Source organism: Leucopleurus acutus, assembly GCF_964270905.1.
Source record: "Leucopleurus acutus genome assembly, chromosome: 5".
Classification (NCBI taxonomy): Eukaryota; Metazoa; Chordata; class Mammalia; order Artiodactyla; family Delphinidae; genus Leucopleurus; species Leucopleurus acutus.
The window spans coordinates 67,696,346-67,711,952 of record NC_139147.1 but is presented as its reverse complement, the minus strand read 5'-3'; the positions used below and the strand labels follow the sequence as shown (position 1 = coordinate 67,711,952).

General features: G+C 36.4%; 1 protein-coding gene across 1 annotated transcript in view; it reads right to left on the bottom strand.

Moving 5' to 3' along the window:
- EAF2 (ELL associated factor 2) overlaps positions 1-15,607 on the bottom strand; it is a gene marked incomplete at both ends in the record, with an annotated part of 55,717 nt that overhangs the window by 26,222 nt on the left and 13,888 nt on the right. The window contains 2 exons of the mRNA XM_082839929.1: positions 13,091-13,236; positions 15,230-15,366. Of these exons, the coding sequence (XP_082696055.1) occupies positions 13,091-13,236; positions 15,230-15,366 (283 nt within the window). The remainder of the gene's footprint in view (positions 1-13,090; positions 13,237-15,229; positions 15,367-15,607) is intronic.

Genomic DNA, 15,607 nt, shown 5'->3' with positions numbered 1-15,607 from the left:
TGTTCATTGTTGCTTGTTTCATCTTTATTTCTTCTAGGTCCTTGTTAACTGTTTCTTGCATTTTGTCCATTCTACTTCCAAGATTTCGGATCATCCTTACTATCATTATTCTGAATTCTGTTTTCAGGTAGACTGCCTATTTCCTCTTCATTTGTTAGGTCTGGTGCATTTTTATCTTGCTCCTTTATCTGCTGTGTGTTTTTTTGTCTTCTCATTTTGCTTATCTTACTGTGTTTGGGGTCTCCTTTTTGCAGGCTGCAGGTTCGTAGTTCCCGCTGTTTTTGATGTCTGTCTCCAGTGGCTAAGGTTGGTTCAGTGGGTTGTGTAGGCTTCCTGGTGGAGGGGACTAGTGCCTGTTTTGTGGTGGATGAGGCTGGATCTTGTCTCTCTAGTGGGCAGGTTCATGTCTGGTGGTGTGTTTTGGGGTGTCTGTGGCCTTATTTTGCTTTTAGGCAGCCTCTCTGCTAATAGGTGGGTTTGTGTTCCTGTTTTGCTAGTTGTTTGGCATAGGTTGTCCAGCACTGTAGCTTGCTGGTCGTTGAGTGAAGCTGGGTGCTGGTGTTAAGATGGAGGTCTCTGGGAGATTTTCGCCGTTTGATATTATGTGGAGCTGGGAGGTCTCTTGTTGACCAGTGTCTTGAAGTTGGCTCTCCTACCTCAGAGGCAGAGCCCTGACTCTTGGCTGGAGCACCAAGAGCCTTTCATCCACATGGCTCAGAATAAAAGGGAGAAAAAGTAGAGAGAATTAGTAGAAGTATGAAGAAAGAAAGAAAGAAAGAAGCAAAGAAGGAAAGAAGGCAAGAAGGAAAGAAAGGAGGAAGGGAGGGAGGGAGGAAGGAGGGAAAGAAGGAAAAAAGACAGAAAGAAGATACAGTAAAATAAAATAAAGTATAATAAAGTTATTGAATTAAAAAATACTTATTTAGAAAAAGAAGAAAAAGGACGGATAGAACCTTAGGACAAATGTTGGAAGCAAAGCTATACAGACAAAATCTTACACAGAAGCATATACATACACCCTCACAAAAAGAGGTAAAGGGGAATAAATCTTGCTCTCAGAGACCACCTCCTCAATTTGGGATGATTCGTTGTCTAAAGGAGGGAGGGAGGGAGGGAGGGAGAGAGGGAGGGAAGGAAGGAAGGAAGGAAGGAAGGAAGAAAGGAAGGAAGGAAGGAAAGAAAAGAAAGAAAGAAAGAAAGAAAGAAAGAAAGAAAGAAAGAAAGTAAAGTATAATAAAGTTATTAAAATTAAAATTATTAAGAAAAAAAATTTTTTAAAAAACCCATGGACGGATAGAACCCGAGGACAAATGGTGGAAGCAAAACTATACAGACAAGAAAAAATCATAGATCTTGCTTTCGAAGCCCACCTCCTCAATTTGGGATGACTCGTTGTCTATTCATGTATTCCACAGATGCAGGGCACATCAAGTTGATTGTGGAGCTTTAATCCGCTGCTTCTGAGGCTGCTGGGAGAGATTTCCCTTTCTCTTCTTTGTTCTCACAGCTCACAGGGGCTCAGCTTTGGATTTGGCCCTGCCTCTGCGTGTAGGTCGCTGGAGGGCGTCTGTTTTTTGCTCAGACAGGACGGGGTTAAAGGAGCCGCTGATTCGGGGGCTCTGGCGCACTCAGGCTCGGGGGGAGGGAGAGGGACTGCGTGCGGGCCGGGCCTGCGACAGCAGAGGCCGGAGTGATGTTGCACCAGCCTGAGGCCCGCCGTGCGTTCTCCCGGGGAAGTTGTCCCTGGATCCCGGGAACCTGGCAGTGGCGGGCTGCACAGGCTCCGCGGAAGAGGGGTGTGGATAGTGACCTGTGCTCGCACACAGGCCCCTTGGCGGCGGCAGCAGCAGCCTTAGCGTCTCCCGCCCGGTTCACGCTTTTAGCTGCGGCTCGCGCCCGTCTCTGGAGTTCCTTTAAGCAGCGCTCTTAAACCCCTCTCCTCGTACACCAGGAAACAAAGAGGCAAGAAAAAGTCTCTTGCCTCTACGGCAGGTGCAGACTTTTCCCCGGACTCCCTCCCGGCTAGCCGTGGTTCACTAACCACTTCAGGCTATGTTCAAGCTGCCAACCCCAGTCCTCTCCCTGCGCTCCGACCGAAAACCCACAAAACATTCTTATAAATGATTTATTGTCTAAGAACTGAAATTACAAAAATTTTTAGAATTTAACTACCATGGAAGTGTTAGTCATTTACTAGATGCAGTGATACCTAGAAAGCTATTTATACTCTTAAATGCATACAAAAGATAAATTCAATATAGATGAACTAAGCATCCAATTATAAGAACAACACAGCAAACTCAAAGCAAGTCAAAGAAGGAAATAGTTTTTTTAAAGAGCATACATTAATGAAAGAGTAAAAAAAGGAAAAAGAAAATAACAATAAAAATTAAAATAATAGCTAATATTTGAATACTTCCTAGTGCCAGGAATTGCTTTAGGTACTTTATATATATTTATTGCATTTAATCCTCTCAATAATCCTAATTATTATCTCTATTTTAAAAATGAGAAAACATACACAGAGAGAATAAGAGGTTAAGTAAATTTCCCTAGGCCACCCAGCTGATAAGTGATGGAGCTGGGATTTGAATGAGAGTAGTCTGACTCTGAAGATGTCATTCTTTGTCACCACATTTACTATGTCTCACCAAGACCAAAAGCTGGTTCACTGAAGCCTAATGAAATGTATCAAATTCTAGAAATATTGGTTAAGAAAAAGAGAGAAAGGGCATGAATAATCAGTGTTAGGAATAAAAACGTGCCATAACTACAGACATTGTAGAGATTTATATGGACAAATTATGCTAGTATTTTGAAAATGTGAATTAAACTAATAATTTTCAAGACAAATATGAATTACCAAAACTGAATGAAGAAATAGACAAATATGAATTACCAAAACTGAATGAAGAAATAGAAACTGAACAAACCTATCATTATTAAAGAAATTTAGAAAAATCTACCACATACAAACTCTTTCAAGGAATAGCAAAGTATATAAGTCCTTTAGAGTACATTCAGACATGTGCATAGATAGACAGGAGAAGGAAGAGAATGTGTTGGAAAGGAAAGAAACGTCTGTAATTTTTTAAAAAACTGAAACCAAAGTGGTAAGCTGCAATTAAGGAGCCCGCCTGCTGCAACTAAGGAGCCCATGTACCACAACTAAGGAGCCAGCAAGTTGCAAGTAAGGAGACCTGGAGCCACAACTAAGGAGCCCTCCTGTCACAACTAAGGAGCCCATGTGCTGCAACTAAGGAGCTGGTGAGCCACAACTAAGGAGCCTGCCTGCCACAACTAAGACCCAGTGTAACTAAATAGATACATAAATATTAAAAATATATACAATATAGGCAGAAATTAACATAGTTGCATTAGGGTGGTGAGATTATGAGTGGTTTCATATTAACATTGTTTTTATATTATATTGTCTTCTCAATAAATAATCATTATCTGAAAAATAACAAATTCATTGTAAAAATTCAAATAACAATTTGCACCACAGAAAGTGAAAGTTTCCTATAATCCAAACTCCCAAAGATAATGCTTACATTTTAGTATAATTCTTCCAAGTTCACCTATGCATCTGCAACTATATACATTTTGTTTTCAGAAATGGTTCATACACACTCACACACATTGTATAATAAGTAAAAACATTTTTACTTAATAATATATTTGGATATCATTCTTTGTTACTAAAATGTGCACTAGCTCTTTTTTAATAGGGATGTATAGTATTGTAATCCCTTCTTTATGTGTACCTAGGATTTTTCCAGTTTTTCCTTAGTATTAAAAACGCCACATTGAGCACTCTTATGTGACTGATATAGGTATACCTATGTAATTATGTATCTATCTGTACAAGTTTCACAATAAGAGAAATTTCTAGACTTTCTAGGTAAGGAATAGGCACACTTTTAATTTAACAGTTATTAGCAAATAAGGATGATAATGAGAGCAAAACCTTATATAGTAGTTTCTTTGTGCTAGACCCTGTTCTAAGTGTTTTGCAGGAAAAATTCCTCTACAAAAAAATATATGTCAATTTATGTTTCTTCAAAAATGTATGCACACATTTGTTTCCCTTTATATCCTCACCAGTACTGGATGTTGACAATTATTTTAGCTACCAGCAAGCAGATAAATGAAAAAATATCTCTTTCCCTATCAAAATACTCATGACATTTTTCACAGAACTAGAACAAATAACCCTCAAATTCACATGGAACCACAAAGACCCGAAATTGCCAAAGTAGTCTTGAGAAAAGAGAACAAAGTTGGAGGTTTCACATTCCCTGACTTCAGATTATGCTACAAAGCTACAGTAATCAAAACACCATGATAGGGCTTCCCTGGTGGCGCAGTGATTGGGAGTCTGCCTGCCAGTGCAGGGGATGCGGGTTTGAGCCCTGGACTGGGAGGATCCCACATGCCGTGGAGCAACTGGGCCCATGTGTGCCACAACTGCTGAGCCTGTGCTCTAGAGCCCACACGCCACAGCTACTGAAGCCCGCATGCCTGGAGCCCATGCTCCGCAACAAAGAGAAGCCACCGCAATGAGAAGCCCATGCACCACAGCGAAGAGTGGCCTCCGCTCGCTGCAGCCAGACAGAGCCCGCGTGCTGCGGCAGAGACCCAGCACAGCCAAAAATAAATAAATAAAATAAATTTATAAAAACAAAACACCATGATACTGGCACAAAAACAGGCACATAGATCAGTAGAAAAGAATAAAGAGACAGAAATAAACCCATGCACTTATGGTCAATTATGACAAAGGAGGCAAGAATACATAATAGAGAAAAGATAGACTCTTCGATAAGTGGGGCTGGGAAAACTGGACAGCTACATGTAAATGAATGAGATTAGAACATTTCCTAATACCACATACAAAAATAAACCCGAAATGGATTAAAGACAGAAATGTAAGACCTGAAACCACAAAACTCCAAGAGGAGATCATAGGCAGAACACTCTTTGACATAAATTGTAGTAATATTTTTTGGATCTGTCTCCTAAGAAGAAAGAAGCAAAGGCAAAAATAAATGGGACCTAATTAAACTTAAAAGTTTTGCACAGCAAAGGAAACTAACGACAAAGTGAAAAGACAACCTCCTGATTGGGAGAAAATATTTGCAAACGATATGACTAATAAGGGGTTAATATTCAAACTATATAAACAGCTCATAAAACTCAATATCCAAAAATACCTAAACAACCTGGTTAAAAATGGGCAGAAGACTGGAATAGACCCTTGCCAAAGAAGATATACAGATGGTCAACTGGTACATGAAAAAATGTTTAACATCGTTAATCATCAGAGAAATGCAAATCAAAACCACAATGAGATATCACCTCACACCTGTCAAAATGGCTATCATCAAAAAGTCTACAAATAACAAATGTTGGCAAGGATGTGGAGAAAAGGGAACCATAGTACACTGTTTGTGGGAATGTGGATTGGTGTAGCCAAGCTTCCTTAAAAAAACTAAAAATAGAATTACCATATGATCCAGAAATCCCATTCCAGGGTATATACCCAAAGAGAACAAAAACACTAACTTGAAAAGATGCATGCACCCCAATGTTCATAGCAGCATTATTTACAATAGCCAAGATATGGAAGCAACCTAAGTGTCCATCAACAGATAAATGAATAAAGAAGATGTGGTATTTATACACACACACACACACACACACACACACACACACACACATATATATATATATACACACAATGAAATATTACTCAGCCATAAAAAGAACAAAATTTTGCCATTTGCAACAACATGGATGGACCTAGAGGGTATTATGCTTAGTGAAATAAGTCAGAGAGAGTAAGACAAATACTGTATCTTATCCCTTATATGTGTAATATAAAATCTAAAAGATAAAACAAAACATGTGTATAACAAAACAGAAACAGACTCACATATACAGAGAACAAACTAGTGGTTACCCATGGAGAGAGTAGGGGTAAGATAGGGGTATGGGATTAAAAGATACAAACTAATACGTATAAAATAAAATTTAAAAAGGATATATTGTACAGCACAGGGAAATATAGTCATTATTTTATAATAACTTTAAGTGGATTATAATCTATAAAAATATTGAATCACTATGCTGTACACCTGAAACTAAAATAATATTGTAAATCAACTATACTTCAATTAAAAAAGAAAAATATCTTTTTTTGGCTGCATTGGGTCTTTGTTGCTGTGTGCAGGCTTTCTCTAGTTGTGGCGAGCGGGGTCTACTCTTTCTTGCAGTGTGTGGGCTTCTCATTGTGGTGGCTTCTCTTGTTGTGGAGCATGGGCTCTAGGTACTTGGACTTCAGTAGTTGTGGTGCACGGGCTGAGTAGTTGTGGCTCAAGGGCTCTAGAGTGCAGTCTCAGTAGCTGTGATGCACGGGCTTACTTGCTCCGCGGCATGTGGGATCTTCCCAGACCAGGGATCAAACCTGTGTCCCTTGCATTGGCAGGCAGATTCTCAACCACTGTGCCACCAGGGAAGTCCCAAAATGTCTTTTTTTGTTGAGATGCTTTGCTATGTAGCACATGGTCAGTTTTCTTTTGTTTTGTTTTTTAATTTCACACGGACTTGAAAAACCTGTATATCTCAAACAGTGGAAGTGCTATGTATGTCTACTTAGTTCAAGTTTCTTAATGGTGTTTTGCAAATCTTATTAATCTGGGGTTTGCCTGAATCTATCAATTACTGAGAGGGGATATACTAAAAATCTCCCACTATGAAGTGAATTTATCCATTTTTCCTTGAAATTATGTTAAACTTTTAGCTTATTCATTTCTAGGCATACTCTTGCAACCCCTGCACAGTGTCAGACATTGCAAGAATAAAACTATTAAATTTTAGAAAAAAATATCTTTTAATCTTAAAATTTGAACTTTGAAAGCATTAGTGAATGTGATCCACTTTTCATACATGTATTGGCCACTGTACATCTTATGTTGTGAGATAGACTTAAGTCCAGAAAGAAATTCTGCATGTGACAAAAATGGCTTTTCGGAGCTAGAAGATTTAAGGAACAAACAGATGAAAAATACAATAACTGAAATGAAAAATACACTAGAAAGAATCAATAGCAGAATAAATGAGGCAGAAGAACAAATAAGTGAGCTGGAAGACAGAATGGTGGAAATCACTGCTGCAGAATAGAATAAAGAAAAAAGAATGAAAAGAAATGAGGACAGTTTAAGACATCTCTGGAACAATATGAAACTGACCAACATTTGCATTATAGGGGTCCCAGAAGGAGAAGAGAGAGAGAGAAAGGGCCTGAGAAAATATTTGAAGAGACAATAGCTGAAAACTTCCCTAACATGAGAAAGGAAACACTCACTCAAGTTCAGGAAGTGCATAAAGTCACATACAGGACAAACCCAAGGAGGAACATGCTGAGACACATATTATTCAAATTGACAAAAATTAAAGACAAAGAGAAGATAGTAAAAGCAACAAGAGAAAATCAACAAATAACATACAAGGGGATTCCCATAAGTTTATCAGCTGATTTTTCAGCAGAAACTCTGTGGACCAGAAAGGAGTGGAACAATATATTTAAAGTGATGAAAGGGAAAAACCTACAACTAAGAATAGCCTACCCAGCAAGGTTCTCATTCAGATACAACAGAAAAATCAAAAACTTTACAGACATGAAAAAGTTAAGAGAATTCAGCACCACCAAAGCAGCTTTACAACAAATGCTAAAGAAACTCCTCTAGGTGGAAAAGAAAAGCCTGTAACTAGAAACAAGAGAATCTAACAGGTAAAGAGAAACATACAGTAAAGCTAGGATATCATCCATACACAAATATATCAAAACCAGCAATCGTGAGAAGAGGAGAGTACAAATGTAGGATATTGGAAATACATTTGAAATTAAGAGAACAGCAACTTAACACATTATTGACCAGGGGTTTTTGCAGAAACTAACACCTGAGGCTGTAATACGTCTCTGGTAAAAAATGTGTTAAAACAACCATATATATCTATATCTATCTATCTATCTATATATATATATGGGCTGCTATATCAAAACATCATGGTAACTGCAAACCAAAAATCTACAATAGATACACAGAAAAAAAGAAAATACAATCCAAACAACACTAAAGACAGTCATCAAATCAAAAGAGAAAAGAACAAAAGAGGAAGGGAAGAAAAAACACCTACAAAAACAAATCCTAAACAATGAACAAAACGACAAGCAGAAATACATATCGATAATTACCTTAAGCAGTTCTAAGAGGGAAGTTTATAGCAATACAATCTTACCTTGCAAAACAGGAAAAATCTCAAATAAACAACCTAACCTTATAACTAAAGAAACTAGAGAAAGAAGAACAAATCCCAAAGTTAGTAGAAGGAAAGAAATCACAAAGATCACAAAAGAAATAAATGAAATAGAGATGAAGAAAACAGTAGAAAAGATCAATGAAACGAAAAGCTGGTTCTTTGAAAAGATAAACAAAATTGATAAACCTTTAGCGAGACTCATTAAGAAAAAAAGGAAAGGGCTCAAATCAATAAAATTAGAAATGAAAAAGGAGAAGTTACAACTGACATCATAGATATATAAAAGATCACAAGAGACTGCTATAAGCAGTTATATGCCAAGAAAATGGACAATCTAAAAGAAATAAACAAATTCTTAGAAAGGTATAACTTCTAAGACTGAACCAGGAAGAAGCAAAAAATATGAACAGACTAATCACAAGTACTGAAATTGAAACTGTGATTTAAAAACTTGCAACAAACAAAAGCCCAGGCCAGATGGCATGGCAGGTGAATTCTATCAAACATTTAGAGACGAGTTAACACCTATACATCTGAAACTATTCCAAAAAATTGCAAAGGAAGTGACACTCCCAGACTCATGCTATGAGGCCACCATCACCCTGATACCAAAATCAGACAAAAAAAGAAAATTACAAGTCAGAATCACTGATGAACATAGATGCAGAAATCCTCAACAAAATACTAGCAAATCGAATTTAACAGTACATTAAAAGGATTATACACCATGATCAAGTGGGATTTATCCCAGGGATGCCGGGATTATTCAGTATCTGCAAATCAATCAGTGTGATACACCACATTAACAAACTGAAGAGTAAAAACCATATGATCATCTCAATAGATACAGAAAAAGCTTTTGACAAAATCCAGCACCACCCATTTATGATAAAAACTCTCTAGAAAGTGGGCATGGAGGGAACATACCTCAACATAATAAAGGCCTTATATGACAAACACACAGCTAACATCATACTCAGTGGTGAAAAGCTGAAAGCATTTCCTCCAAGATCAGGAACAAGACAAGAATGTCCACTCTCGCCACTTTTATTCAACATAGTTTTGGAAGTCCTAGCCATAGCAATCAGAGAAGCAGAAGAAATGAAAGGAATCCAAATTGGAAAAGAAGAAGTAAAACTGTCACTTTTTGCAGATGACATGATACTATACGTAGAAAATCCTAAAGATGCTACCAGAAAACTACTAGAGCTTATCAAGGAACTCAGTAAGGTTGCAGGATAAAAAATTAATACACAGAAATATCTTGCATTTCTATACACTAACAATGAAAATCCGAAAGAGGAATTAAGGAAACAATCCCATTTACCATCACATCAAAAAGAATAAAATACCTAGGAAAAATACCTACCTAAGGAGGCAAAAGACCTGTACTCTGAAAACTGTAAGACACTGATGAAGGAAATCAAAGATGACACAAACAGATGGAAAGATATACCATGTTCTTGGATTGAAAGAGTCAATATTGTCAAAATGAATATACTACCCAAGGCAATCTACAGATTCAATGCAATCCCTATCAAATTACCAATGGCATTCTTCACAGAACTAGAAAAAAAAAATTTCAGAACTTGTATGGAAACACAAAAGACTCTAAATAGCCAAAGCAATCCTGAAAGGAAAGATGGAGCTGGAGGAATCAGGCTCCCTGATTTCAAACTATACTACCAAGCTACAGTCATCAAAACAGAATGGTACGGGCACAAAGACAGAAATATAGCTCAATGGAACAGGATAGAAAGCTCGGAAATAAACTTACACACGTATGGTCAATTAATCTATGACAGAAGCAAGAATATTCAATGGAGAAAAGACAGTCTCTTCAATAAGTGGTGCTGGGAAAACTGGACAGCTACATGTAAAAGAATGAAATTAGAACATTCTCTAACACCATACACAAAAATAAACTCAAAATGGATTAAAGACCTAAATGTATGACCAGATACTATAAAACTCTTAGAGGAAAACATAGGCAGAACACTCTGACATAAATTGCAGCAATATCTTTTTGGATCCACCTCCTAGAGTAATGAAAATAAAATAAAAAATAAACAAATGTGACCTTAAAATAAAATGGGACCTAAAAATAAACTTAAAAGCTTTTGCAGTGCAATGAGAAACCATAAACAAAACAAAAACACAACCCACAGAATGGAAAAAAACATTTGCAAATGAAGCAACCGACAAGGGACTAATCTCTAAAACAGACAAACAGCTCATGCAGCTCTATATCAAAAAAATAAACAACCCAATCAAAAAGTGGGAAGAAGATCTAAACAGACATTTCTCCAAAGAAGACATACAGATGGCCAAAAGGCACAAGAGAAAATGTTCCACATCGCTAATTATTAGAGAAATGAAAGTCAAAACTACAGTGAGGTATCATCTCACACCAGTCAGGATGGCCATCATCAAAAAGTCTACAAACAATAAATGCTGGAGAGGGTGTGGAGAAAAGGGAACCCTCCTACACTGTTGGTGGGAATGTAAATTGGTACAACCACTATGGAGAAAGGTAAGGAGGCTCCTTAAAAGAGTAATAATAGAGCTACCACATGATCCAGCAATCCCAGTCCTGGGCATATACGGAGAAAAACCATAATTTGAAAAGACACGTGCACCCCGATGTTCAATGCAGCATTATTTACAATAGCCAAGACATGGAATCAACCTAAACGTCCAACAACAGATGAATGGATAAAGAAGTTGTTGTATATATACACAATGGAATATTACTCAGCAATAAAAAAGAATGATATAATGCCATTTGCAGCAACATGGATGGACCTAGAGATTATCATACTAAGTGAAATAAGTCAGACACAGAAAGACAGATATCATATGATATCACTTATATGTGAAATGTAAAAAGATGATACAAATGAACTTATTTACAAAACAAAACAGACTCACAGACTTCGAAAACAAACTTATGGTTACCAAAGGGGAAAGGTGGGAGGGATAAATTAGGAGTTTGGGATTAACATATATACACTACTATATATAAAATAGATAGTCAACAAGGACCTACTGCATAGTACAGGGAACTATGCTCAATGCTCTGTAATAACCTAAATGGGAAAAGAATTTGAAAAAGCATAGGTACATGTATATGTATGACTGAATCACTTTTCTGTACACCTGAAACTAACACAACTACACTCCAATATAAAATAAAAACTGAATTTAAAAAATGGCTTTTCATATCAGCAGAAGAAATACTGGCTTATTCAAAAAATGGATATTGATATTCTTTTTCAACACTATATTTGTTGATTCTCTATCAATATCTATGTAATTACACTGTTGGGGAGGAAGGAAGTTTAGATTCTTATTTCTTAGACTAGAATTCCAGATAGCCCGAACAGGTAAGTGTAAAAATTAAACCAGAGAAACACTAGTAAAGCTGACAGACATCTAATCATAAACTTAAAAAAAGTGTTTCAACCATAGCAGTAGGCATTGGCATAGTAGGGTCAAATATTAAGAAAATATTTAAAAGAAGATAGTCTAAGGAACATGCTCTGCAAACTGTAAATTCTTATACAAAGTTAGATCTTATGCTTGGATTACCTTAACTTATATTCTACAATATAATGTTTTTATTAAGGTCTCTGCTAAAAACCTGTCACATAGAGGAACTTCTTTTTGTATTGTAAAATTATAGTTGAAGATACTATATAGTTTAATTCTCCAAAGAACAGGTTCCATACGATGAATTCCTTTTAGAATTCATTTTAGAATTTTAGAATTCCTTTTAGAATTCATAGAATTTGGAAGAGTCCAAATCTTTGGAACCTCTTAGATAATACAAAATATACTAAAGTTTTCAGTTTTGTATTAGTGGATAGGAAGCTCAGATATAAATTTAATGTCTTAATAATTAGCAAATTTGCTTCCTCTTCCCTCCAATATCTTAATTTTCTGTTCCAGATTTTTATTGTACACATATATAAAATGATATAATGATTCAAATCCATTTTGGAAGCAGATATAACAATAAAATAAAATTCAAGATCCTTTGTAGCAACAAGGGTTCTGAGCTTATATTTTCCTTATTGTTTGAAAAGGGAACACTAATATATTAGGGAACTAATACTATACCGGGCCTAGAAGGGGGCAAGTGGAAACGGAGAGCTATATGCAAGTTATGAAGGCAAAGTGTAGAAACAAATAAACTTTGGTGACCAGGGTCTTACTCCTACCACAATTACTATAACATAAACATCCAAACTGCAGCTAGAAAAAAAAATGAAGATTTAAGTTTCCTTACTTTCAAAAAGACTGTGCCTCTCTAGAAGCACCTTCCTGCTGAGAAGTGAGCAGCAGTTCAGAAGAACTTGCCTGCTGCTTTGGCTTACTACATCTCCTCACTCCACTACTGGTTTGGCTACATCTTAGACATCTATAGTCTGGCTACACATAAAAAAACTTCAACAAGAAGACGCTGTGAAGGACTAAATTGGAATCATCACAACTGTCAAAAAGAAGAAAACTCCAGTTACACATATCTAAACAGTTACTTTTTCCCCTGAATAATAAAAAATATAAATTCTGTTATATAGACACAGGCTTATGTACATAATACTCTAAATCATAAACTACACTTCTCCCCTAGAACCATAACAAAAAACATTATGTTTTTAGAATTTTACAGTTAGTTCCCTTGTCAATTAAAATGAAAAATTTCACTTAACATTTATTAATAATTTATTTTAAAGGGCCATTACATACTCATAGATTTTACCTCTTTCAATATCATCCATCGGAGATGCTGGGGACACCTTGTCTTCCGATGGAGAATGTTTTACAAGATTGGGAGTCCTAGTTGAATTCCGCATTTGTTGCTGCTGCTGCTCTATACGATACTGAATTTTACTGCTTCCTTCAACTCTGCAATTAAGAACATCAAAAGGTCAAAACAAGTATGATGATTGCAATAATAACAACAATTTCAACTTACAAAGCTACTAAAATCGACCACTTATTCTTTTTCCTAGAGATCTTTAAAACGAATTCAAGGATTAAAGCATTAATTTAATTCATTATTTAACAAACCTTTATTGAGCCCTGCTATAGGCATGGCATACACACAGATCCACTGAGGGATACAAATGTGAATTTAAAAAAAGCCACTGCTCAAAACTGAAGAGATAAGACATACACAAATGACTAAAATAAAATGAAATTATACATGAGTATAGCAGACACATTATATTCCCTAAATTCTGAAATTACCATTTCTGTTAAAATTAAATCACTCCCACATTTCTCATTCATAAGGTTAAGACATGTTATTAAAGGAGGTTCGTATACTTTCCCTTCAATACTTAAAAAAAAAAAGTATACAACACAACTATGCTTGACTTTGCCTCTCCCATTTCCAGTCACCAAATCCTTTTAGTCCTTCCTTCACAAAGTATTTAGAACTTCATTTTTCTCTTCATTCCTACTCTAAAACATCGTGGTTTGTGCATTTTTCTCTTTCCCACATTGTTTCATTTAAATCAATTTGTTTGGTGGATTTACATTTCAAAACAAGAATGTAAGCATGTCGATCCCTGGTTAAAAAAACTTTAATATGCAACCACCGTCAATAAGACAATGTCCTAATTTCATAGTTAATATTGAAGGCAACCTACCTTTATAACCTTACCTCTAGTCTACTTTCAACCTCATACCCCACTTTCTATACTTGTATACAGGGAAAGAAACAAATCTCTGCTCTATTCAAGCAAGTCTTATTCATAGGTTCCAAATAAGTCAGATATAGTCCTGTCTTGTTTACATCCTCATGTTCTCTCTGATCAATTAAATCAGTATTTTCCAAACTTTCCTACAAATAAAAATCACCTGGGAAGAGGGGCTAATTAAAAAACAAAAAAAAAGTTTCCTGGGCTCCTTCTCTGATCTGTAGTTGAATTGGGGAACTCATTTGTTTAACAAGCACCCAAAGGCAATCCTTATCATGAAATATGTTTGGGGGGGAAAAAAAGCCCTAAATCTTAACCTCCTCTTAAGGTACATCAGTAAGGGCTCCCTGAATGCTCTGATGAACCATGTCTTCCTTCCTTTAATTCCTAGAACAATTTTTATCTATACTATTTGTATGGCTTGTTAATGCACTGCCTATTCCCCCCAAAAAACATGTTAATTAATGCACTGCCTATTTCCCCCCAAAAAACAATTTGAGATGGCTATGTTCTCTTATTGACATTTTTAATAGAATTATCTGCTAATCCAATTAAAATGTGGACGTTCTGAGGTTAGTATTTGTATAGGAAGTTCTCCTTTTTCTTGCCTCACATTTTCTAAGTGCTTGATAAAATTTTACTACTGATAATGAAATTATTTTGGAGAATGTGTAATGGCTCCTTTTAGTCCAGTTCTACAAAAGTATCTACAGTAGAATAAAAGACGTACCTACATATAAGAAAACATACAGAAACAAAACAAGCTTTTAAATATCATAGGGAGAAATGGTAAAAGCTTCTGGCTAAAGGATCTTCACCAAATTTAAACTTGGAAAAACATCAAAACATTTTTGTAGGGCTTCCCTGGTGGCGCAGTGGTTGAGAGTCTGTCTGCCTGCCAATGCAGGGGACATGGGTTCGTGTCCCGGTCCGGGAAGATCCCACATGCTGCGGAGCAGCTGGGCCCGTGAGCCATGGCCGCTGAGCCTGCGCGTCTGGGGCCTGTGCTCCCCAACGGGAGAGGCCACAACAGTGAGAGGCCCACGTAACGCAAAAAGAAAAAAAAAAAAATTTTTGTACCAGACAGAAATAACCCTTATGTAATAGTGTGACTTAATCCAATAACTTTTTTCACTGACATTCTCTTAGAAATTTATGTGTTGATTAAATAATTTATTTCATTAACCACATACCTTGTTCTTTTTACAGTGATGTTGCTGCTGAGTTTTTCTAGTCGACATTCCCCAGTCTCATGGTTAATAATCAAAATGCATTCTTTTAAGTAAGGTTTCTTTGAACCTTTGAAAACAGTTACTGGTGTAGTTGAACCCTGTTTAAAAAATTAATTATTATTACTTGAAATTTATCATAGAAATTCAGTTGAGAGGGCCTTTGAGATCTTCTGTCTTTCTCAATCTATTGATATACTGTACTTCAAGTCACCTAACTGCCTAAATTTACTACTCTGGCAATAAGGAGTATAGTAAAAAAGACAGATGAAGAGAGGCTGAGATCTCAAAATTGCTGTTTTGAGGAAAGGGAACAGAGGAAGCAGCTGCCCTGAGCCAGTA